The sequence below is a fragment of the Cydia splendana genome, chromosome 25 (assembly GCF_910591565.1).
Source record: "Cydia splendana chromosome 25, ilCydSple1.2, whole genome shotgun sequence".
Classification (NCBI taxonomy): Eukaryota; Metazoa; Arthropoda; class Insecta; order Lepidoptera; family Tortricidae; genus Cydia; species Cydia splendana.
The window spans coordinates 1,479,402-1,504,289 of record NC_085984.1 but is presented as its reverse complement, the minus strand read 5'-3'; the positions used below and the strand labels follow the sequence as shown (position 1 = coordinate 1,504,289).

General features: G+C 37.5%; 2 protein-coding genes across 3 annotated transcripts in view; one reads left to right on the top strand and one right to left on the bottom strand.

The window, feature by feature from the left end:
- The first annotated feature begins 218 nt into the window (after positions 1–218).
- Positions 219–3,667, top strand: LOC134802694 (LYR motif-containing protein 4). The gene is made up of 3 exons (XM_063775334.1): positions 219–398; positions 657–777; positions 2,204–3,667. The coding sequence occupies exons 1-3, from the start codon at positions 310–312 to the stop codon at positions 2,258–2,260; spliced, it is 267 nt and encodes an 88-aa protein (XP_063631404.1). The 5' UTR covers positions 219–309; the 3' UTR covers positions 2,261–3,667.
- Positions 3,668–5,280: 1,613 nt separating this feature from the next.
- LOC134802734 (THO complex subunit 2-like) overlaps positions 5,281–24,888 on the bottom strand; it is a 29,460-nt gene continuing 9,852 nt past the window's right edge. The window contains exons 8-21 of one of the 2 annotated variants that reach the window (XM_063775402.1): positions 23,777–23,848; positions 23,248–23,307; positions 23,066–23,128; positions 22,577–22,636; positions 22,099–22,158; positions 21,917–21,979; positions 20,751–20,825; positions 19,441–19,500; positions 18,122–18,178; positions 17,069–17,176; positions 11,336–11,496; positions 9,984–10,055; positions 8,913–9,066; positions 5,281–6,852 (exon numbers count right to left, since the gene is read on the bottom strand). In XM_063775402.1, the coding sequence (XP_063631472.1) occupies positions 6,625–6,852; positions 8,913–9,066; positions 9,984–10,055; positions 11,336–11,496; positions 17,069–17,176; positions 18,122–18,178; positions 19,441–19,500; positions 20,751–20,825; positions 21,917–21,979; positions 22,099–22,158; positions 22,577–22,636; positions 23,066–23,128; positions 23,248–23,307; positions 23,777–23,848 (1,293 nt within the window). In that variant the 3' untranslated portion in view covers positions 5,281–6,624. The remainder of the gene's footprint in view (positions 6,853–8,912; positions 9,067–9,983; positions 10,056–11,335; positions 11,497–17,068; positions 17,177–18,121; positions 18,179–19,440; positions 19,501–20,750; positions 20,826–21,916; positions 21,980–22,098; positions 22,159–22,576; positions 22,637–23,065; positions 23,129–23,247; positions 23,308–23,776; positions 23,849–24,888) is intronic. The other variant, XM_063775403.1, reaches the window with a different exon arrangement.

Below are 24,888 nucleotides of genomic sequence, written 5' to 3'. Positions count from 1 at the left end.
CAATATAAATGTAACGTTCCGGATCACGTACTTAGTTTAATGGTAGTCAACATTTTACGTTTTGATTTATAATAATTTACAACTACTTATTGTAATTTGTTAAAGTTATTTTTGTAAGAACAATTAGTCATTAAAAATATTTATTTGTACGAGTTATCAGTTAACTAAATAAAAATGCTTTATAGCTGACAATTTTCAGCTGAAGTTCGTGAAATGGAACATATTGACTTTATTTACATTTTCATTCATTTATTTTTCGGTTTGTCTTGATAAGTGATAATTATCAATAAATTCTTGTGCAAACATAGAATGGCCACAAGTGTTACAAAAATGCAAGTCCTATCGATCTACAAAAATCTGTTGCGGGAGTCGCAAAAATTCGCAAACTATAACTTCAGGTATTTCACAATCGGTATTCTAAATTACATAACCTATATTCAACCATTTATTTCTGAATTTTAACTGTATTGTGTATGGATTTATTTGCAACACTAAAAGTCGGCTAGTTAATTATAAGCTCTGACTTTTTACAGGCAAATGCTCACTTTCGGCACTTATTGTTTTGTTTAAGATTATGATTATACAGTTTATATCATTACGTTGTAGTATGTAAGTTACTCAGCTTAAAATAAATCATCATCATCATCAATTTTCAGATCGTACGCGCTACGCAGAGTCAGAGATGCCTTTAAAGCCAATAAGACATTGTCAGACCCCAAGCAGATCCAGAAAGAATACCAATTTGCTAAGGAAAACCTTGCTATCATCAGACGCCAAGTAAGAACACCTTTTCTTAGTTTCAATAGTTTAGTAATGCAACAAGCTATTAATGGCTATATGAGCTGTAGACCTCAGGAATTAGCTTAACCTTTTGACGCCAATGACCGATATATCCGCACTGCAGGTTCAACGCCAAAGACTGATTAATCGGTCACAGACCACAGAGCAACATAGACCTACGTGCATATGCATAAAGTTCAATTTCAGTTTTGACACTTCGGTGACGTGGCGTCCGCGTGGCAGCTTTTGTGTTTGACACGGCGTCGAAAAAGGTTCATGGCTCTGCCATTTTGTAAAGTTTCCAAAAAAATTATAACAAATAATACTGGTTCACAAATTTTATGTGAATCAGTGGAGACATGGGAAAGCATAGCCTGACAGCGATATTAAAGCATTTTTGCTCATGCCGAAATGGAGACTTGATGATTGCTTGGTCAATAATGGGAACACTTCATTAAATAATCCAAGCAGGAGCTTGTATTAGTTTCAAAACTGTCTTTAGCATTTTGTAATTAACACATTCATTGCCACTAAGTGCTACGGGTTACGCTCGTAGTGCGTAGCCACGGTTTCGCCGTATGGAGTGCGTAGTCGCTACGAACAGTGTACCCAACAGTCGGGTTCTTGGCCCTGAATGTGTTAACTAGGAACCCTTACAGATTTGCCATGTCCGTCTGTCCATCTGCAGCTTAGGCCTGTGTTTGTATGGAATATTGCAGCATCTGACCATTTGTCTAATTCTCCCACTATCACGGGAGTGTATCACACAGGTCGCCTATAAACCTCTGGCAAAAATAATGTTGTTTATGGCCTCCTGTCATAGACATCGGTTACACGCTAATTCTGGCGTCAGTTCCGTCCGTCATTCCATTCGAGTTTTGATTGATGCCAGAATGATGGAAAATGGACACGGTTAGATGATCAGTCCAGACTGACAACAGACTGATAAAATCACGACATGTGACATCGGTTACACGGTAATTCTGGCGTCAGTTCCGTCCATCATTCTATTATTGCATGGACGGTGACTGACGCGAGAATGACACAAAGAGGTTACACGATCAGTCTCCTATCAGTTTTCTGTCATTCAAAACGGACTGACGAATATTATCAAAAAATTTAAATTTTCATCAGTCCAGACCTTCAGTCCATCAGTCCGCGTGTTACACGATAATTCTCCCGTCATTCTGACCAGAATGATGAACTGAACTGACGCCAGAATTAGCGTGTAACAGATGTCATAAGTTGTTAAAAATTTCTACATAATTTCTTGAAATACATTTATAATATTTATTTAAGAGTTGGAAGTAGCCGCTCAAATGGAGAATTCTTCTGCGAGCCCTATGTATGTGTGTGGGTATGATTGAGGAATAACAGGGATGCATCATCAACACCATTAAAGGATATTTTATTGTCGTTTCAGGCAGCAATCGGAGACATGTACCAGACAGAGAAACTAGTTATCGAGAATGTGCGGTAGAACAACTTGTAAGACAAGTTACGTTATTCACTCAAGTTATATCAACAGAGAAAATAGTTAGGCTGCCTTACCACTGAGGCAGAGATGAGAGGATGAGAGATATGCAGGAATCAACCAACAACAATTCATTACAATTACAATACTATTGAAATTACAATAGCATAGATTGTAATTCAGCGGAGCAGAAAAAAAATTGGATTACAACAAATACTATTGGTTTATTCCTGCACATGTCCTCTCATCTTCGCTCATCAGTGACTGAACTATGCTAACTCTGCACCAACTTTGACGTGACAAAGTGGGGAGGTGCCATAATTAAACTGACACTATTATACTTTTTTCAGTCTGTGACTCTGTGCAGAGTTAGCCTGGTCCTTGGTGGTAAATCTATTAAGAATATTCAGTAAAATCACAAGTTGTAAGACACTTTAGTCAAGATAAGTTATATTGGACATAAAATTGAATCAAAAGGTATATTGGGGTAATTACAAAAATGGAGTAATTTTTAAAATCATAAATATGGACTAAGTGAGCTGTAGACCTCAGGAGCACAACTTAAAACTGATTAAACCTACGACTCCGCCATTTTGAAAAAAAAAACCAAAATCTGAATTAACTAAACCTGCTCATAAAATTTCTCTTGATTCGGTTGAGAATTACGACCTGTATGACGTATGATCTGTACACTTTTTTTTGTTGGACAGAATTAAGTACTTCTTCGAATGACAATTAAGATATTTCTACCTCATGTACCCTTATTCCTGAAGTCAATAATAAGTCTCCAAGTCTAACAAGTAGAATAATATACTTTTCACAGCACCTATTCGGAAAAGGGCTTTTTCTTCCCCGCTAGGACGGATCTAAGTGGCACTTTTCCTCCCGGCTAGGCGGGATCAAAGTAGCACTTTTCTGTTCTAGCCCACTATTTTTACATTTTTATGCACATTATTTTTTTAGCTTAAATAATCTGTTTAAGCATCAGATTGTGTCAACACTAAGATTTTTTTATTTTCCTCATAGTTGATGTGAAAAGCAGTATGTGTCACACGGTATCAAAATTATTTATCCTTGGGCGTTAACACTTGAATCCCTCATTACGCTCAGGATTCTACTTTAGAATCCCTCACTACGTTCGGGAACTCCTCACTACGTTCAATGTACGCCCTTGACGGAAATATATCATTTTGATCCCTTGTAACACAAACTACTATTAATAACCTAACATAATAGCGGCTGAACATCATGAAAATCCATTGTGATAGCATACGCAGTGCAAGTGTTACTAAACGTCTAACTTCTATGTAATTATGACGTATAAATAACACTTGCACTGCGTATGCTTTCACAATCGTTGCAGACTTTTCTTGGTCTAACTCTAACTTGATTTTAGTTTTCTTTAAATAAAAATTACCTTAAACATAAGTCCTAAACCAATTTGTTTTAAGGGGCCCACTGATTAACAGTCCGCCGGACGGTATCGGCCTGTCAGTTGTTCGGAACTGTCAAAATTTTGTTCTAAATGACAGGTCGATACCGTCCGGCGGACTGTTAATCAGTGGGCCCCTTTATACTTAGGGCATGCTGAAAATTCTTGCAACTGGCCACTTAGAAAAAATAAGGCGTCTCATATATCAGAATCCAGAAACTTTCAGTACCTATGGCCCACGTAATAGGCATAAAATTGATCTTTAAGGTTGCACATCCACCACTGATATCTTTTGTTTTATTTGCCTCCAGGACGTATTTAATTGAAAAGACACTGTATTTTATTGTTGCATTTTATTGTAGTTAGTGACGTTTAATTTAAGTTGATGTTTAAATATAAATATATGAGATGTAATGTTTTGATACCGGTTTTTTTATTATTCTTGGCCTACTTATCTCCTCTCATTACCCCATAGAATTCCAATAAGTTTATTGCTAGCGTATTAAACTAATTATACGGTTTAACTCTAGTATTATTTTAAACCAGGGACCGAATATCGGTATATTTTTCATACAAATTAACCGATATTCAATTTCGGTATCACGGTTGTTAACGTAGGTATATTTTTTGCACTTAATTTAGCTAATCTGATCAAACATTATCCTTACCTTAATAGTATTCTATAATATAAAAGAAATATTGTGAATGCTATGAGATATTTTGATTTTTAGTAATACCGGTAACGGTCCCTGGTTTAAACCGTAAATTAGTTTAAAGATAGTAGTAGTACCCACGATTTTATAATTCGATTTTAGGTAATGTAAATAACTTTGAAAGATACTTTTAAAGTCACAAAATTCTATAACTATATCGATCGCGCATATAATTTTTTATATGAATTTTACGACAAGGAATTGCAAACTTAAGATGCATGGCAGGCCGGTGATGCGCTATTGGTCGATATCTCTGTACTGCGATTGGTGGATCCATTAGCCGGTATCTCATTGGTCGAGCTGGGTAGTACCGCCGGTACCGACGTTCAGGCCGCTGAGGTAGATCTTCGGTTGCTCCGGTATCGGTACCTAAAGAAAGGACTTAGCAGAAGGAATTTCTTACGACCCGCCTGTTCTTATTTCTATCGCTCGCGCGTAATTATATTGCTGTCTCGCCCATGATGTCAGCGGTCAGTGAGTGCGAGTGGGATAACAACTATGCGCGTGCGATAGAGATAGGAACAGGTGGATCAATGAACGTAATGCCTCATGCTAATCGCCATTTCTTTAGTGAAGAATTCTTATCCGGACATTGTAAGGTGTATGCGGGTAATTCCGACTACTTCAAAATGGCGGCTTATTCCATAAATCACTTGTACTGTGAAGCGCGACTTACCTACTGCCAGTTGCCTGACAAATTGTATGGGGTTTGACCAAAGAGCAGGTAAAGTTAGTATATTAGGTACATTAGAATCCATTTTTAGTGTACTGTACAAAACTTTTTGGAATTAGGTACCCGACATTATGAACTTTTCGAAATTACCCGATAACACATTATAGGGAATTTGTGAATATAGAAAAACAATAAAATCTTACTATAAATTTTATTAAAATAAAAATTTGGCATTTACAATTACAGTGAGTCTGTGAAGCAAATTTAAGCTTTATCTCAATGTACGACAGTTTAATTTACCTACATTAAATTAATACTGAATTACTACTTAACATAGGTTTACATAATACGGAAAAATAGAGGAAATTGTTATAATAAACTAGCGAAAGCCGTCGGGATTAGTATGTTTAAATGTAAGGTGCGATGGGATAACTTCGAATGTGGGGTAATTTTGGAAATTGCAAACCAACTAAACAAAGCACTTGCTACTCAAAGTATGAAGTCCTTCTGGTTTAGTAGATATTAGCAAATTTCAAAGTTATCCCGCTTTAATTCGAAGATACCTCAATGCACCCTACAAATCTTACAATATACCATACAATACAATACCGGTCTGAACTGTTTTTCATATTCAAGACATAGAGTGACCAGCGTCATGTCTCGATTTTACCGGGAGCTCCAGATTTTAAAGTTACAGAATTTGGACCTCTCCCGAATCCTATTTGGGACAATACGTATAAATAAGTTTTTGGCAAAAAAATCATTTTTGGTACAAACTTTTATCGCTGACTGTTTTCTTACGACAGACAACACCATTCCATTTTCATTTGTACTCATCGAGACAATTCTAAAAACTCCTTAATCACAGAGTTCCTATTGCCACCTCCTGTCTCCATCATCAGATCAAATTTAACTTGCAAGATTTGATTACAGACCGACAGACAACGGGACAGGTGAAACTAATTAGAAGATTGTAAAAAATTACGTGTTCCGATGGTGGGTTACCATTAGGCAAGATTCCAAAATGATAGTTCGATTCGATTGGTCAATTTGGTTTTGGTATTAAAAAAACAGTTGGATTTAATACAAGTAATTTAACCGGTTTTTATTGAAACCGGTTTTTCAGGCTAAGGCTATTCGCTAGCTTATTCAAGTCACTCACATTTTATACTTATTGTACGATTTAGTAACTGATTTCTTTTCCCTGAATATTGTTTGGAAGAAATCGCTTTTTAGCGATAATTCCTCCTATTGCTCCTAAAGTCGGATGAAGCTAACTCTGCAAGCCATTTGCTATGTTAAAGTGTAAAATGTCATCATTAATGTCAAATTTCTATGAAAATATGACTTATAGTAACACTCGCTCACTCTGGTCTATCTAAGTCAGTGCAGAGTTAGCTTAGACAGACAGTGTTCCTATTTTAGTTCTGTTTATATATTTTATCTGGTACTGTATTTATTTTCAATAAAACGTTGCCGTTTTAACACTGCCTACTCTCGGATTCGAATCCACGATCCTACCGACTTCGCCAGTAAGGTACCGCCGCACTAGTCATGCCTTACCGAAGTCATCGCTGTCCTCAAGCGACACCGCATTTCCCTCTGCCATTCTGTTGAACTTCTTCTCTTCTCTTCTGTGCTTCCTTCTCCCGTGCTTAGATTTCCTCTTCTTGTGGCCGTGCTTCTTGTGTTTGAGGTCTGGTTCGGATGAGTCTGGCGGAGATTTCTTGTGGGCCCCGTGGTCCGTATCTATGGGTACCATGTAGGTTTCATGGGGTTCCTGTAAACAGTTTAATCTTCAATCTAAAGGGTATGGTAAACCAGTCGGACAACGTAATATGATCTAAGCTAACCCACTTCACATAATCGATCGAGTGAGTGAAGGAGCTAATGGCAAAAGTCAATGAGGTTGGCCGGCTGAAGTATTTAGCAGATGGCGCCAGCATAGCCAGCATAGCAGCATTACGTTGCAATGCGCGGCCGGAAGCGGTCGTGCCGTAGTGCACTGCACGAATTTTAAAATTCGCGAACCGCGCGGCAATAGCCGCTGCCTGCTTACCCGCTATGACTTCATCACAAGTCGTAGTCAACGAGTTGTTGGCATTTATTCAAAATGCCACCGTGACTTTGGATGAGACCAGCATCGTGCAGATCTGCAAGTCCAGCTTCCAGGAGGAGGACATATGTAGTGGCAAGGCGCTGCTCTACCAGACGCTCGGCAAAGCCGACGAAATGCCATCACGACGAAGAGATGGAGGCGTGAAGAGTCTACGGGACATCATCTCGGTGTTCAAGGGGACCGATTCATCAAACATGCCCTCTTTCGTGGCGAAGGACCTACATCGGCTACCTGTCGTCTCGTTGGACCATGTTGACGTTTCCAGGCTGCTAAAGGATATCATTTTCCTGAAGGACAGTCTGGCTGAAATGCAGGCTAAGTTGGAGGTATCGAATAATACCATCAGTGAACTACGTTCTGAATTAGCGTTAATACGAAGTGCTAGTTCGGAATGTAGGTCAGATAACTCTAGCATAGCCGTGTGTCACGTTGCGCGGAATGCGTCCATCGGCGGTTTCGAGTCCGCGAATCTGGATGCGTCGGCGATTGCTGAGCAGGCGACCGCCGACCCGCGCCCCGCCGCCCGCCCGTCTACGTCACCAGAGACGCGCACGTCACGCGAGAGTACGTTGACCCCACAACGTTCCTACGCTGCCACTGCCGCTAAGCCGCCTGCTGTGTCCAAGTCTAAGCAGCGGCCGAAGAAAGGGGTGCAGAGCCTTCGTGAACCTGTTCACAAGGATCGGTCACAGCTGACTCTAAAAGAGTCGGGATGCGACAGAGATGGCTTCAAAAAGGTGGAGAGGAGAAAGAAGTCAGCTCGTCCGAATCAGTGCGGTACCGCACCGACTGGACCTAACCATTTGCTGCGTCCTGCAACACCGACGACGCTGCTGTATGTGTCCCGATTACACTACCTTACGAAGGTCGAGGAGATCGTGAAGTATGTACGAGCCAAGTCCGGATTCATCCTGAGGGTCGTGAAGTTGGAATCTCGACACAGTGTGAATTTTAATTCTTTTGTGCTGAGCGTTCCGACTGAACATCTAGCGACCTTCACCAAGGAGGAGTTTTGGCCGAAGGGTGTCAAGTTCCGGCGGTTCCGCGGCCGGCTCCCTGACACTGCGGGGTTGCGAACTGCATCGCAGCCATAATTGTGTTTTTAGTTTTAAGATATATTTTGTAATAATATGTATGCTAGTTTTAAGGTATTTATCTATGGGCCAATAGTTGCCTGAAAATAAATGTTTTCATTCATTCATAGCTTGCTCTGTCAATCCCTATAATTGTGTAATTTTTTTGTTTTTTTTTTAATGGAATTTTATGCCCTGGATTGAAATTTGGTAAAAGCGTAGGTGAGGTAAATCTTAGGCAATACCTATTTCTTTAGTTCTAATATGAGCAAGATTTATCAAAAAAGGTTATGGAATTAGGAGATCCAAAGAAGGTCAGCGTCCTCGTACTCGAAGTACTACGAAGGTACACGTTTGCGGTTCGGTGCCGATATTGATATACCGGATTTGAATACCGGTTCCGAGCACTGCAGAAGGCTAAATTTTGAATTGAAGGGTAACTAACACACACACTAAACATGAACCACTAGTGAGGGGTATGTGCAGTGGCACATATCAATTTTGTGTCTGTGTGTGTTCGAATAAATACATCATTAATTCTTTCGTAGGTACACCTTAGGTCTCTCGTTGTTCATAGATGTTCGGACCTTTGGACCTTGTGTGTCTACCATGGCGCGGAGATATTTGCTTTGTCAGAGGATAACAGACCTTAGGCCCCTTGTTGTTCATGGACCTCCGCAGCAGGTTGTTGCTGGGGTCGCTGAAGTAGCCGTTCAGGTTGTCATTGATGAACAGCGGGACCTCCGTGGTGGTGTCTACCGCGGTGTGGAGATATTGGCTGGATCCTTCTTTTGGGAGGAATCTGGGGGAAAAACTATAAGCATAAATATGTATATATGTGACGTTTTCAACCAAAAGGTACCATATTGTCGGTTGTCGATAAGGTTGATTTCAAATTGAAGCTGACAGCAGTAGGTATATGTAATTATGCGCGTGCGATAGAGATAGCAACAGGCCGGGTCAATGTATGAAAATCTATCTGAAAAGCGTGTCTTCTTTATATAAATAACTATGTATATCGTCGCCCTGGTACCCATAGTACAGTTACCACACGGAATTGTAAAGTGGTATCCAGACGGGATGATCAAATCGACCGATTTGATCAAAAATGAAATTGGCGTCGATCTCCAATTTTAGATTTATGGTGATATTAGAGCCCTCTTAATTGAAAAATTGCCCCAGAATAAAAATACTGGCGTCTCAAATTGGTATTATTGCGTCCGCACCTCATTTTATCGGTAATATCGGTCATTAACGATAAAATGACACAATGATGTTGGACAGACGATCTTGTTAAGGTCGCCGGAAGACGCTGGATGCGGGTCGCTTCCAACCGCCACGTATGGAGGTCCAAGGGGGAGGCCTATGTTCAGCAGTGGACGTCTTATGGCTGAGATGATGATGATGATGATGATCGGTCATTATCGGCGGTTGAATTCGGCGAGCCAAATTGGCATTTGCGTCCGCACGTCTTGATTCGATCGGGCAATTTAATCAGATTGGCGAAAAATTGACTAGTCTGGATACGCCTTAATGCCATTTAGGGTTCTTGCTAAATTGGAAATTCTATAGCGTAAGTATTGAACAACCAATTTAGCTAACACCCTAAATGGCTCAACAATCGCGGAGCGTGCTGGTTCAAGCTTTGCTTAGTTTGGGGCTAGACTCTACCTCTACAGTCAATCTGTGTAAGATTGTCACCTATTTTTTTTTACATACCTGTTATAGTTATCAGAATTAGTCTGTTTCGCTCTAGGCTCAGCTTCTTTCTTCGCTCGGTCCCCTCTCATTCTGAAAATCACAAGTGTTTTAATAAAAATAGAATTTAAGATTTGGGACATCCTCAAACTGTAGGGTCTCTAGTCAAGTGTAAAAATATGAGTACACTCATCATACTCAAATATATGCCATACCCATAGCTCTTATGTCAGCGAATTAAGAACTATGGGACATAATTTTGGTTAGTTGTACGTGGGCCATACTGAAAGTTTCTGGATTCTGATATATGAGAAAACTAATTTTTTCTAAGTGGCCAGTCCAGGAATTTTGAGTATGCCCTAAGTATGTACCCATGTTTTTACACTTGACTGTACCTGCCGGTCATCAGAACTACCAAAAGCAAGTCATTGATGTTTTTCATTAAACTCTATCGCTTAACTTATGTAGACCGTACCGCAAGGCTCGGAACTGGATTAAAAATAGCGGTATATACCGGTTTCACTCCGGTTAAAAATATCGGTTTAACGAACGAAACCGAAATGAAAAGGTTTTGCGCCAAGTTACATGGTAACGCTCTAAGAACAAATTAAATTAGGTAAGTACTTTCCTTTATTTTCCTTTGTATATGAGTTATATGACATTTATTTCGGTACATGGTGACGGTTTGAAAAAAACCGGTTTTCGAGCAAGTTTAAATGAATTAATGAATGACGAGTGAATGAAAAATTATATGTAGGTACCTATAATAAATGAGCGAATGGTTAAAATCTTACCTCTCGACGCATTCTATCGGAGGCTGCACCTATTTGATGGTGTTCAATGAATGAATGAATGGATGGATGGGAATGAATGACTGGATATATAAAACATGAAAGAATGAATGATGATCGAATGAATGAATTGATGACCGGATGAATGAATGAATGAGTAAACGTGTAAAATATCACCTTTCAGCGCTTTCTAACGAAGGCTGCACCTTCTCGCTCATCTGTTGGACGACGTTCTCGATGTCGCGCATGCGCGTTCCGATAGCATTAACTAAGTGCTGGAGCGACGCTGGCTTGCCTTCCTGTTTCTTTTATAATTGATGGTGTTCAATTAATGAATGGAATGAACGAATTGTGGGCGTCAAGCTATAAAACATTCGGTTTGGCGCCCACAGAATGAAAAAATGAGTGAACGAATGAATGGGTATCTGAATGATTTAATGGATATATGAATGGATATATCAATGATGATCAAATGAATGAGGAATGAATGACCGAATGAATCAATGAATGACCGAATGAATGATGATCGAATTAATGAATTAATGACCGAATGAATGAATGAGTAAACGTTTAAAATCTCACCTTTCAGCGCTTTCTAATGGAGGCTGCACCTTCTCGCTCATCTGTTGAACGACGTTCTCGATGTCGCGCATGCGCGTCCCGATAGCATTAACTAAGTGCTGGAGCGACGCTGGCTTGCCTTCTAGCTTCTCTTCTGATTCGCCGTTTGAAGGCTGCTCCGCCTTTAACAATTGTACCTATTTTTAAATAACGTACCGTAAAACGGGGTGAGTAGGTTTCGCGGGGAGAGGTGGGTTATGAATGGGGAGAGAAGGTTTGAGAGGGGGGTGAGAAGGGATTTTAAGGCTACTGCTACAAAAATAATGTATTCCGATTTAAAATGGAGCTATAGTAATACGCATAATAAACAAAAAACGATTCGAGCCGAATTGTTGGCACCACTTGACTTCCTTTTGCGTGCACGACCACAGATAAGATAATCACTTGATTTTTAACAACCCTAAATAGCCGAAAGGGATAGTGCCATATATTAGAAAGGGACAGCAGGATTCGACCCGAGCGGTAAATATCAAATGATATTTCGTACTTAAGTTCTGAAAAACTCATTGGTACGAGCCAGGATTTGAACCCGCGACCTCCGGATTGAAAGTCGGGCGTCATATCCACTCGGCCACCACCGCTTCCCCCCCCCCCCCCGCTCCCGCTTTTAGTGCTCAAACATAGAACAAATAATTGGTTTAAGTAGCTAAATGAGAAGGTCGAACTACACCGAGTCAGACGTATATCTGCTATCTTGAAATAACAGAGATACGCTTAACCAACGCAAAAAGAATATAGGCGCTAGGTTATGCTTAACATAATAGTTGAACAAAGTTTTGGTTAAATTAGAACTTTGCTTTAGTTAATGCGTAACTAACTATCCTCTTATAGCTCAGTTAAAAACATGGAAATGCCTGGCCGTGCAACTAGCCAGCCGTGTGTTCCAAGTTGAATGTAAGAACTTCGCTTTGTTCGCTTGTTCTAAAATGAGTGCAGTACGGAACCCTTGAAACGCGAGTTCGACTCGCACTTGACCGGTTTTTTTTTAAGATTAAAATTTTTCTAACCTCAAAAGTAGTTGTAATTATTAACTTTATCTTCCGAAATTCTAGCCATGGTTTACAATTTGTGCTAGTGCTGCTCTCTGGCGGCAGAACATTGCAATTATGCCCCCTATTAAGAATCTTTGATTGAGGTGGACATTCAGAAATCGACATGAGTTGAATTCCCTTTTCGCACGTGTATTGTACAAAGTTTTACAGTACATATGGCCCTTTCAATTTTCGACATATGTACGTATTGTGCTAATAGACTAATAGAATTAACTGTATTTAAAATAAATTATTTTGCACCTTGCATGAAGTAAAACACCAGAAGATTAATAGAGAAACGTATACAGCAGTTATTTTTAGACACAGTTTCTATTTTAAAAGTGACATTAAAACCCGTATAATACTATAAAGGGTGGGTGATTTTATTGTGACGTCACATACTAGTGTTTCATATAAATTCCGTAGTAGCAAAATCGTTTGACAGTTCGAAAAAAGAAACTGATTTGACTAGCAGTCAAATACCCTATTACCGCACTAGGGCGGTAAAGTAGCACCATATGTACTGTAAAAAGACCAGTTGTCTGTCTGTCTCTGTATGTGTGTGTATGTGTGTGTGTGTGTGTGTGTGTGTGTGTGTGTGTGTGTGTGTGTGTGTGTGTGTGTGTGTGTGTGTGTGTGTGTGTGTGTGTGTGTGTGTGTGTGTGTTTACTAGATTAAGTACATTACAACACCTAAAGCATAGAGAAAAAAATACATAAAGTGCTCACTCCATACATCAGTTTTAGTACCAAAATGACTTTTATTTTCGTAGTCGACATCGAGTAGCGGAATCATCAGTACTGCTACTTGACAATAGATGTTCCGACGACCGAAAAGTCTAATGCTTAACAATTTTCAACTAATATTATAATCGGGTAAACCGGAACTCTATTTTCAAGTCCTTATGCTTTTAATATTAGTTGTAAATTGTTGTTCAATACAATTTTCGTGAGTCGCGACACTAGAGATTTCTAGTATCAAGTAGCGGTACTGATAATTCCGCTAGTCGATGCTAGATGTCGACTGCGAAAATAATAGTCGTTTTGGTATCAAAACTGATGTATGGAGTGAGCACTCTATTCTTACTATATTTCTCTATGCCTAAAGTAATTTCAAATGTAGTACCTAATTAAACTTTTTTTTTGCTTTTCTTTAAATTTGTCCATGAGTGTATATTGCCATAGCTGGGCATTAACTCGTTAATCCGTTAATCGTTAATTAACGAAGTTAAGTTTTCGAGTAACGGATTAACTTTTAAGTTAACTTTAAGAACCTGTAACGGACTTGTTAACTTCCGTTAACTTTTCTTAAGTCCGTTAATCGTTAACACGTTCGCGGACGCTCAGTCACACCAGTTGGACACCTAAATTTTGTATGGAAATATTGGGACTGTTATAGCATTCCTGTCACTACAAATATATGTTTTAGGTGGGTGCATTACATTTGTTATAATTACTTTTCATATATTATAGTTTGATATATCGTTATTTTGAATAACGTAATAAATGACATACTACCGTAATACCTAATTAACGGTAAACATAATGTTATTATTGGTATAATGGTCATAAGGTATCTTTACACTTCGTCTAATATACATTGTCATAATTATTACATACTCTAAAGCATATTATTTGTTATAACAAGTGACTACACATAATTATTTATGTGGCATAATAGTTGCATGACATAAATGGGTTAGGTTAGGTTGGAATTGTGACTCCGCACAAACGAATACCACCTAACAAAAGGAGGGTTAGGTTAGGTTAGAACTTTGACCCTCCGTAGAATAAAATACTCTGGCAAAAAAGTGGTTTAGGTTAGGTTTGAACTGCGGCTCCCGTAGAACGAGAACGGTGAAAAAATTGGTTAGGTTAGGTTAGAACTGCGACCTCCCTAGAATAAAATAGCTAGTAAAAGCAGTAGGGCTGCGTACTAGTTATAAAAAGTATGTAAAACTTTACGTTATCAGTAAATTAAATATGATAAAAAATGTTATACAATATATGTATTTATACTTGATAAAATTGTATGAAGTATTACGTTATACAAAAATATAATATAACAAATATCATTATAAAACATGTCTATATACTATTTGTAAATTATATTACACTAGGCATTATATCAATGACAGTTTAGATGAAATCACAATATAATAAAGGAAACGTATAATAAAAATTACATTATAACATATAATAATATAACAAATGGCGTTATAACATATGTATGATAGTTTTTTTATAATTATATTAAACATTACACACCCGTTTTAGGTTTGTATATGACGCGTAATGCTATGCAAGGCGAATGCTATGCAATCCGCGTCAATATGAAGTATATTCTTTATACGCTATGTGACAACAAATGCTATACAATTCGGATGCATAAGCATGTCTGTCACATGACGTAGTCAAGATGGGATCTTATATGACATCGCATGTTATAGCATTCATACATCGTGCTCGATGGACTTGATGGCTGAGACTTCTGACATCCTAAAGGCGCGATTTTTGCTCTAAAGACTCATTTGCTGACCTCTTCAAACAATTTTCTTCTTCTGTTTTGTTCCCTCTTTGCTTATCAGTGTAATATTGAGTCCATCTCATACATGCCCCATCCCAAGCACGTTCGCTGTTCATTCGACCTCAAATTATGTGATACTACCTACAAATTATGCGTTGGAGACCGGCTCTAATCTAAAGGCCCAGTCATGGGTCTCATAGCATGTTGTAGAGAGCCGAGTGGCAATGTTGAGCTCTCTTAAAATGAGAGGTTTATTCTTCTAGCTGTCCAAGGTATACGCAGCATTTTACGCCAACACTACTTCTCAAAAGTGTCAATATGTACCGCATTACACTTTTTGAGTTCCCTGTAACGCACCGCCGCGTTAAGTTCTGGACGTAAAGCGTCCACCACTTTTCCTGCCAAGCGATGATTCACCCAACTTTATATTCTTTTTCGGATGTATCTGCACCAAATACAAGGCGTGAAATATACACAGAATGATACCACAAATGCGTGTCATAAGGTGCTTACCTTGTGGGAGGTGATCATCGAGCGCCAACAGGCTATAATTCACAATTATATGACCAAAAATATGACTAGTAACGTAATTATTTCAATAATAGGTATACACATTCATGCCTCACTTTTTCACATTAACCGTTATCAAAATTTTACAGTAGTGTAATTAACAGCAAGTAAACACGTTTGTTTATTAAAACACAATGAAAAACTTAAAGAAATTGTAAGAAAAACATTAATTACGATTTTATAAAAAAACGTCAAAATCACTATCGCGCACGAAATTCACCCAAATTACATGGGTCCACTCCCAGACGCACCTGCCGGGCTACTAAGGGAGCTGCCATACAAAGACGAATGCTATAGCATCTGCGTCACAGAAAGGGGGCCAATTTGGAGACGTCACAGGATAATTTTTAACTTCGATAAAACTATGTAATATGGCAGTACGCATTATTTGACTCTGGTGACTGATAGAGGAAAAGTTGGTGAATAATATTATACTGTGGTTAAGCGGATTGATAAGCATTTCAACGAAGAAATTTAAAAAGAATAACGGATGCAATAGCAGGCGCGTCACCAGGTGGAGTACAAAAACGGATGCTATGCAATCCGCGTCCGCGAACGTGTTAATACCTAAGTACCTACTCACACCAAGGCCGCGCGCTGCCTCAAATATAACACTAGTATACCTTCGAGTGCTGCTGTGGAACGCCTGTTTTCGGCGGGAAAAGATATTTTTTCTCCAAAACGGGCGTCGCTTTCAGACGAGAATTTTAATCTGCTCATGCATGTTCATGAAGGGGAACATGCACCTTAGGGCTTGTGCACAAATCACGATAGATCACGTTGGGGGAGGGGGGGTATAAGGAAACCTCACGTGTATTTTTCTACAGTGAACGAAACTAAGAAAAAAAAACCTACCACATGAATAGATACTTTTCTTCGGTTTCGTTAAACATAAATCTTCACTCAGCACTTCAAACTAGCGAGTCTATCAATGAAAATAGAAAAATAAACAAGATTTTCTATATACAATACTACTTATCTTAAAATTAGGCCGAATACAAAAATTTCAAAAAAATACACGTGAGATTGTGTGGGGGGGAGGGACTTAGCCAAAAACCTCACCAAATATCACCAAGGGGGAGGGGGGGTCAAAAAGTAGCCAAAACACCTCGCGTGATTTGTGCACAACCCCTTATGGCAGATGCTAGCGAATGATATTTTTATCGGCTATGCTATTATTAATTAGTAATGATTACCATGTTAATTAGTAGATTAGTCTTTAATGTAAATCAAAATTTATGATTATTTCTCCTAGTTTTATTTCTTATTGCGTATATTTACGATTTTGAATTAACGATTAACTTTAACTTCCGTTAAAACTTTTGAAAAGTAACGTTTTAACGTTTAACGAAGTTAACTTTTTATTTAACGGATTAACGATTAGCGAAGTTAACTTTTTGATTAACGGTGCCCAGGCGGCTTAGCACGGTCGCGTTTTTATCCCTTGTCACCATGCCTGTCACGTTCTAACAAGTATGTAAGTGCGAAAGGGACGCGCATAGTGATAGTCGATAAAAATGGAACCGTGCTGAGCCCGCAGCTCTGTATATTGTGTTGATAATATTACCTTTACTAGGTTATCATGTTCCTTCTCGTAGTCGAGTGTGTCGGTCTGCGCCTGCGCGCGTGTGGTCGGACTCGCGCTCCATTGCTCTCGAGGGATGCGGGCCCAGGACTGGAAACGAAAATACAATATAATACAATACAATACACTTATTTATTTACCGCCACTGTAATCAGTTTGACATATCGCTGGCCCAATATTACAGGGTCCTATGTTTCATTTTTATCGAACTGGAATTTGAACATTATCATAGTGACATTAAGTCAAATTTCATCTATCTTGAAAATGTAACATAGAACCCTGTAATATTGGGCCCGCGATATAGGTACTTACAAATAAATTCACTTTGAACAAACACCTACTTTTTATAGCACACATCAATAAAAAAAACCGGTCAAGTGCAAGTCGGACTCGCGTTCCAAGGGTTCCGTACATTACCCAATTTTAAACAATGTATTTTTTTATGTGTAACGTGAATGAAATGTCTTTAAAAACCCTTAGGGATCGGATCAAAAACTAAGTAATATTCCGACTCACGCTTGACTGCACATTTCTAATAGGTTTTCCTGGCATCTATAGGTAAAGAACTATTTTGAGTATTGTTTCAAAATTTTAGACCCAGTATTTCGGAGATAAAGGGGGGCGGAATGGTCGGACAGACAGACAGACGCACGAGTGATCCTATAAGGGTTCCATTTTTTCCTTTTGAGGTACGGAACCGTAATAGTACATTGTGCAAAATGGGGCGTAAGTTAAATATTGCAAACGAGAGTATAGTTAAATCGCGTTTTATAGACTCGAGTATGCAATATTATTACGCCCCCAGTTACACACAATGTTTTTCATCGCACTTGTGATACAAAAATTAAGTTTAAAGACAGAAAACTGTTAATTATGGCACTAGAAACGTGGAAAACTAGGAAACTTCCTAGGGAAAACGCTTTTTCTATAACTCCCGCTAAACCTGCGTGCAATTCCACATTTACAGTGCGAGTGTGATGAAAAAAATATTATATTTTTCGTATCTTAATCGAAATCTTACAGTATTATACTTACTCTTGCAGCTTTTTTCTCTGGATTCCTAAAGTAACGTTCCTCAGATACTGCGTCAACCTTAAATAAAAAATTAATAATTATAATAAACATCGGATTCTAGATTTAATGAGCAAGATAACTCTGCAGCGATTTTGATAGCACAGACTGTGCAAGTACCGTAAAATGGGGTGAGTAGGTTTCGCGGGGAGAGTTGGGTTATGAATGGGGAGAGAAGGTTTGAAAAGGGGGTGAGATGGGTTTTTAAGGCTACTGCTACAAAAATAATGTATTTCAATTTAAAATAGAGCTATAGTAATACTCATAATAAAAAAAAATCGATTCAACAATCTTCCAAAATCACCTTTGTATGAAAACCGAACTCACCCCAAATACGAGGGACTACGGGGTGAGGTGGGTTTTCCTGTTTATCGTCAAAGTTATGAAATGGAAATATCCAAAATAAAATAAAAACTAAAATACAAACGTCCGGAACACTTATTATATATGTCGCAGTCGAATCGTATAATCCGCCGTATTACATTACGGCTAGCCGTTTTCAAAAACAGGGGCGTTTTGAAATGCGGCGGTTTAACGATTAGCCGGATTGAATGCGGCTGAATGAGAATCCGCCGGAATGTATTCGGCGCCATACGTTCTTCAACACGGCTAGCCGTAATGTAATACAGCGAGTCATTAGCCGCCGCTTTGACAGTTTATAGTTCCCATTTTTAACACCCGTGGCGCTGCCTGACAAACGCTGGGGTGTCCATCAAATCTGGAGTTCGTCGGACTGTTTCTTTTCAAAAAACATTTCCATCGCAACTTAACTAGACGGAGCCCCGCTTCGCGGGGCTCCTATTTCTGAGCGGTTTGCCCTTCGGGCATCTGAAGCTACCTAACGAACCTAACCTACCTACCTATTAATTAGTGAGACGTCCGTGAAAACATTACACTTTGGGGAAAAAAGCGTAGGTAGGTAAGTAGGTTAGGTTCGTTAGGTAGCTTCAGATGCCCGAAGGGCAAACCGCCCAGAAATAGGAGCCCCGGTTGCGGGACTCCGTCTATTTAAGTTGTGAAGGAACTGTTTTGGAAAAGAAACACATGTAGTGCGGTGGGACCATGGTAAAAATAAATTAAATTGCAAACATTGTCAAACTCCGGTTACGTAGGCGACCGAAAGAACTGGTCACTCTACAATCTAAAATAGTAGTACGATGCGGCTAAACGTAGGCCGCCTTATTGAAGAACGTATCGCAATGACAATCCGGCTAATCGTCGAGCCGCCGCATTTCAAAACGCCCCTGTTTTTGAAAACGGCTAGCCGTAATGTAGAGGCTTACCTTGTGTGGTCTCGATTCTTTTAACTTTTTAAAGTTCATCTCATCGTCTGTATCCGGAAACTAAAAAATGGAGCATTTTATTTTTTATTAAAAAGAAATTACTAAAAGCGAGTGAAAAATTCTTTGAATAGTTTTTTTACTTATTTTTTTGTAAAATATGGTTTAAAGAGTAAAGTATGTGGAATAAGTAAATTATTTTTGTACATTTACAAAACTAACTGAAAAGTAAGTATATTTATTGTCTATTAGGTATCCGGTTATTGAAATAATACCAGAAATAAAATAAAATTGAATACACAAAAAGCGAAATATTAAAAAGTAAAAATTGCAGCTTTCTAACCCCAACGATCACGTAGCCAAGCCGCGGGCGGACAAACAGACGAACATGGCGAAACTATAAGGGTTCCTGTTCCTAGTTGACTACTGAATACATTTATTTTCTTTCTTTACGTTCTTTTCGTTACGTAGGCGACCGAAAGAACTGGTCACTCTACAATCTAAAATAGTAGTACGATGCCGACGTAGGCCGCCTTATTGAAGAACGTATCGCAATGACAATCCGGCTAATCGTCGAGCCGCCGCATTTCAAAACGCCCCTGTTTTTGAAAACGGCTAGCCGTAATGTAATACGGCGGATTATACGATCTGACTACGACATATACACCATTCAGTTTGCATATGTAAAAATGAAATGTTATCGAGGTTTGAATTTCAGTTTTGACCCTACTCACCCCATTTTACGGTTCTAGATTTAATGAGCAAGATAACTCTGCAGCGATTTTGATAGCACAGACTGTGCAAGTATTATTTTAAACGAAAAATTTATATGAAATTATTATTAGTGTTATGTTAAACGTCATAATAGGCTAGATGAGTAATTTTCATTTATGGTATAAATCGATCAGGTATGTTTTTAGGACCAAATGTCTATATTGGACCCATTGCATTAAAGCAATACAAAAGTCAGAAATGATAGTCAAAGTCCGACAGTCATATTTCACTCGCGAAACGCCCCGAACAAAACGATATGTGACCGTGACGTCAAGGTCACAGAGAGTCCTTCTTGAAGTATGAGTGGTATGAACAAAACAAGAAAATTGCGATTTTGTCGGTGAAATATTGCGTTTATGTATATAGTTTCCATACAATCTTTTTTGGATAAAAAAACTAAAATTTTGAAACTTTCAAGTGCTGTACTTTTATATTTTTTTAATATCCACAATATTGTGATAAATTGCTCATTTGCTATCTATTTCACTAGATTTTGTTGTAAAATTCAACATGTGTCATCATCCCTATTTCATGCCTACCTTTTGCTTTTTCCCTCTTTTGTTCATATTGGTATACTGCTCGTCAGATGATGCACTCGGGCCGAATAGAGATGTCTGTAAAAGGTATAACAATTATTATTAACAAAGACATAATGTAACTTCGTATAAGATGAATAAAGTCTAAGGAAAAAACGTGCCTCGGAAATCAAGAAAAAGTCATTCTCGGATAGATGGCGCACACACCTTTGGCCTATGCTCAGCTAGATGGCGTGACAACACCGTTTCATATTTAACAATTTTAACACATATATATCATTGAATGAACATGGGTCAAAATGATACAAAAAAAATCATAAAATCATTATCCATATAAATACATTTTTTGATAATTTTATACGTTTTCATTTCGAGTTTTAGTCGTGTGTCGATAGATGCCAGTAAATTTACTGTGACTACAAAATTTACTATGACAGGACCCCTCTATACTATCTTTCTTATTAAGTACTATTTAAATAATATCGAATGTACACTGTCTACATATTAAGCTCTACTTTCACAATGTCTCTCATATGTTTTGGACCCATGGCTCAAAATTTAGAGGGGGAGCTAGGGACACATTATTTTTCTTTCGGTGCGATTATATCTGAAAATATTAACCGTATCAAAAAAAAAGGGGAATCATATATTTTAAATACAGTCAAATAGCCTTTTTTAAACAATAAAAAGCCTTAAAATAGAAAATATAATTTGCCCATTACCAAAAAATGGTTGATAAAGACCCCTGTTCGTATAAAAACAATTTTTTTGGTTTATATTATTTACCAGTTTCTTGGATTGATTGAGTTATATGTCCATAGTTAATTGCAGCTTTCTAGCACTAATAAAATAACTTTCACGGAGCAAAGCCTAGGACAGACAGGCAGACAGCAGATATTGCGAAACTATAAGGGTTCCTAGTTGAATAGAATAGAATCTCATTTAATCAAGTAGGATTTTACAATCTCTTTGGCATCGTCAAAGTACATTATAAATAAATTAAAAAATAAATAACAGCTTACTAAATTCAACAATTACAATTTACTACCGATACAAATACATTTCATAATAACTAATTCATTCATTCAGACGGCCATGCATCTTTATCTTTATCGTTACCTAGTTGACTACGGAACCCTAAAAACCTTATGGGGTCTCTGGGGTCTTACCTTGTGGGGTCTCGATTCTTTTTTTAACCCTTTGTAGTTCATCTCATCGTCTGTATCCGGAAACTAGAAAATGGAGTATTTTGTTAAAAGCAAATTCCAAAAAGAGATTGAAAAATTAATTGAATGGTTTTTTTTTGTTTTCTTTTTTGTAAAACGAACTGTAGAATGTAGATGAGTCTTACCTTGTGTGCTCTCGATTCTTTTAACTTTTTATAGTTCATCTCATCGTCTGTATCCGGAAACTAAAAAATGGAGTATTTTATTTTTTATTAAAAAGTAATTACAAAAAGCAAGTGAAAAATTATTTGATTTTTTTAACTTATTTTTTCGTAAAATATGGTTTAGAGAGTAAATTATGTAGAATAAGTATATTATTTTTATACATTTTCAAAACTAACTGAAAAGTAAGTACATTTATTGTTAATTAGGTATCCAGTTATTATAATACCAGAAATAAAATAAAATTGAACATATATAAGCGAAATATTAAAAAGTAAAAATTGCAGCTTTCTAACCCCAACGATCACGTAGCCAAGCCACGGGCGGACACGGACAAACAGACGGACATGTCGAAATTATAAGGGTTCCTGTTCCTAGTTGACTACTGAATACATTTATTTTCTTTTTCTTTCTAAAAAAGGAACTGTAGATGAGGCTTACCTTGTGTGGTCTCGATTCTTTTAACTTTTTAAAGTTCATCTCATCGTCTGTATCCGGAAACTAAAAAATGGAGCATTTTATTTTTTATTAAAAATAAATTACTAAAAGCGAGTGAAAAATTCTTTGAATAGTTTTTTTACTTATTTTTTTGTAAAATATGGTTTAAAGAGTAAAGTATGTGAAATAAGTAAATTATTTTTGTACATTTACAAAACTAACTGAAAAGTAAGTATATTTATTGTCTATTAGGTATCCGGTTATTGAAATAATACCAGAAATAAAATAAAATTGAACACAAAAAGCGAAATATTAAAAAGTAAAAATTGCAGCTTTCTAACCCCAACGATCACGTAGCCAAGCCGCGGGCGGACAAACAGACGAACATGGCGAAACTATAAGGGTTCCTGTTCCTAGTTGACTACTGATACTGAATACATGTATTTATTTTCTTTCTTTCTTTCTAAAAATGGAACTGTAGATGAGGCTTACCTTCTGTGGTCTCGGTTCTTTTTTTAACCCTTTGTAGTTCATCTCATCGTCTGTATCCGGAAACTAGAAAATGGAGTATTTTGTTAAAAGCAAATTCCAAAAAGAGATTGAAAAATTAATTGGATGGGGTTTTTTTGATTTTTTTTTTGTAAAACGAACTGTAGAATGTAGATGAGTCTTACCTTGTGTGGTCTCGATTCTTTTAACTTTTTAAAGTTCATCTCATCGTCTGTATCCGGAAACTAAAAAATGGAGTATTTTAATTTTTATTAAAAATATTTTTTTACAAAATGCGAGTCAAAAATATTTTGAATAGTTTTTTATTTACTTATTTTTTTGAAAAATATGGTGTAAGGAGTATTATATTATTTTTGTACATTTACAAATCTAACTTATTAAAGCGGGTATATTTATTGTTTATTATGCAGTTATTATAATACTAGAAATAAAATAAAATCCAAGGAAAATTAAAAAAAGCGATCTTTTTTTGCACTTTCCTAATTTTTTCTATCATAAAAACTTTCTCCTGACCTGACCTGAATACTTGAGTGACCCGACTTAAAATAATTTTAAGGTGCAACTCATTTATTACGTAGACGGTTTAGGGGGCAGGGGGTCGGCCTATTCTTATATTTTCGGTGAAAACTGGCAATCATCCTACGTAATAAATGAATGGCCCCTAATATGAATGATGAGATTGTTAGTCCTTACTTTCGCTTTCCGATCTCTCGATGTTTTCTTGTCTGGAGGGAACATTCGCTCCTCCGAAATTATCTCTGGAACCTTCAACAATATTCACAATAACAACTTATTAACAAAAACACTTAGGTAAATGTCTAATTTGTAGGTTTTTGAAGTTTAAGCATATTTTTTATTCATTAAAACCATAAACATAATTAATAACAGACTTACAATAAAAAGCAACCTAAAATTAAAACTACCTACAAAACTAAAACTAATACCTAAAAAAAAAAGAAAAATAAACATAATGTGGGTGACCTAGCCCAATATGTACCTATATATATATATATATATATATATACCAGGTGTGGCCTGTAACACGAGCAAATAATTAAAACATAGATTGTACTCCTCAAACGGTGACACTTTTGTTCAACAACTTTTAAAAATTATGAAGTATTTAGACTCCCTATTTTTCATACAAAATAAATATTATCTTCAATGGACGCCATCGCCACGCCATATCATTGTGATTGACGTTGCTTGTCACGCCTTAAACATAAGAAAATTCGCAATACATTGCGTCTTAGAATAAACTTTAAAGTGTATTAAAAATCAAACCACAAGTAATTTTTAAAAGTCACTGAACAAATGTTGGTCAGTATGAGGAGTACAGCCTACAGTTAAATTTTTTGCTCATGTTACAGGCCACACCCGGTATATATATTTTTTTAATCATTTATTTGCATACAATATATATACAGTGGTACTACTAAACTAAATTAATAACTAGCTTAAATCTAAAATAGGCCCTTGTATATATTAGGCTAGATCACCCAGGCCGAACCCTGTGGAAGGGTTCCCATAAGGCTGGCTGCGTTCCCCCTTTGGATGGCTATGCCGATCCGCTGGGCGAGGAACGAGCCAGCCCTACACGGTCCCCGGTGACCTCGAATATTTGTAGGTTGGGGTTTTCAGAAAAAATGGTACCATTTTATTTTTTTCGAAAAATCATCAAATTTTGGGTTATTTAGAGTTAGACTCAGAATCACGAGTACTGAGAGGGTAAACTAGATCTTATCGCGATTAATCCGGTTTCCTCACGATGTTTACCTTCACTGGAAAACGCGTCGTAAATATCA

Excerpts from the sequence above, each read along its gene's own strand:
- LOC134802694 (XM_063775334.1), top strand. The coding sequence starts at position 310 with ATGGCCACAAGTGTTACAAAAATGCAAGTCCTATCGATCTACAAAAAT. Across the intron at positions 399-656 it reads TTCGCAAACTATAACTTCAG|ATCGTACGCGCTACGCAGAG; the intron begins GTATTTCACAAT and ends ATCAATTTTCAG. Across the intron at positions 778-2,203 it reads TTGCTATCATCAGACGCCAA|GCAGCAATCGGAGACATGTA; the intron begins GTAAGAACACCT and ends TTGTCGTTTCAG.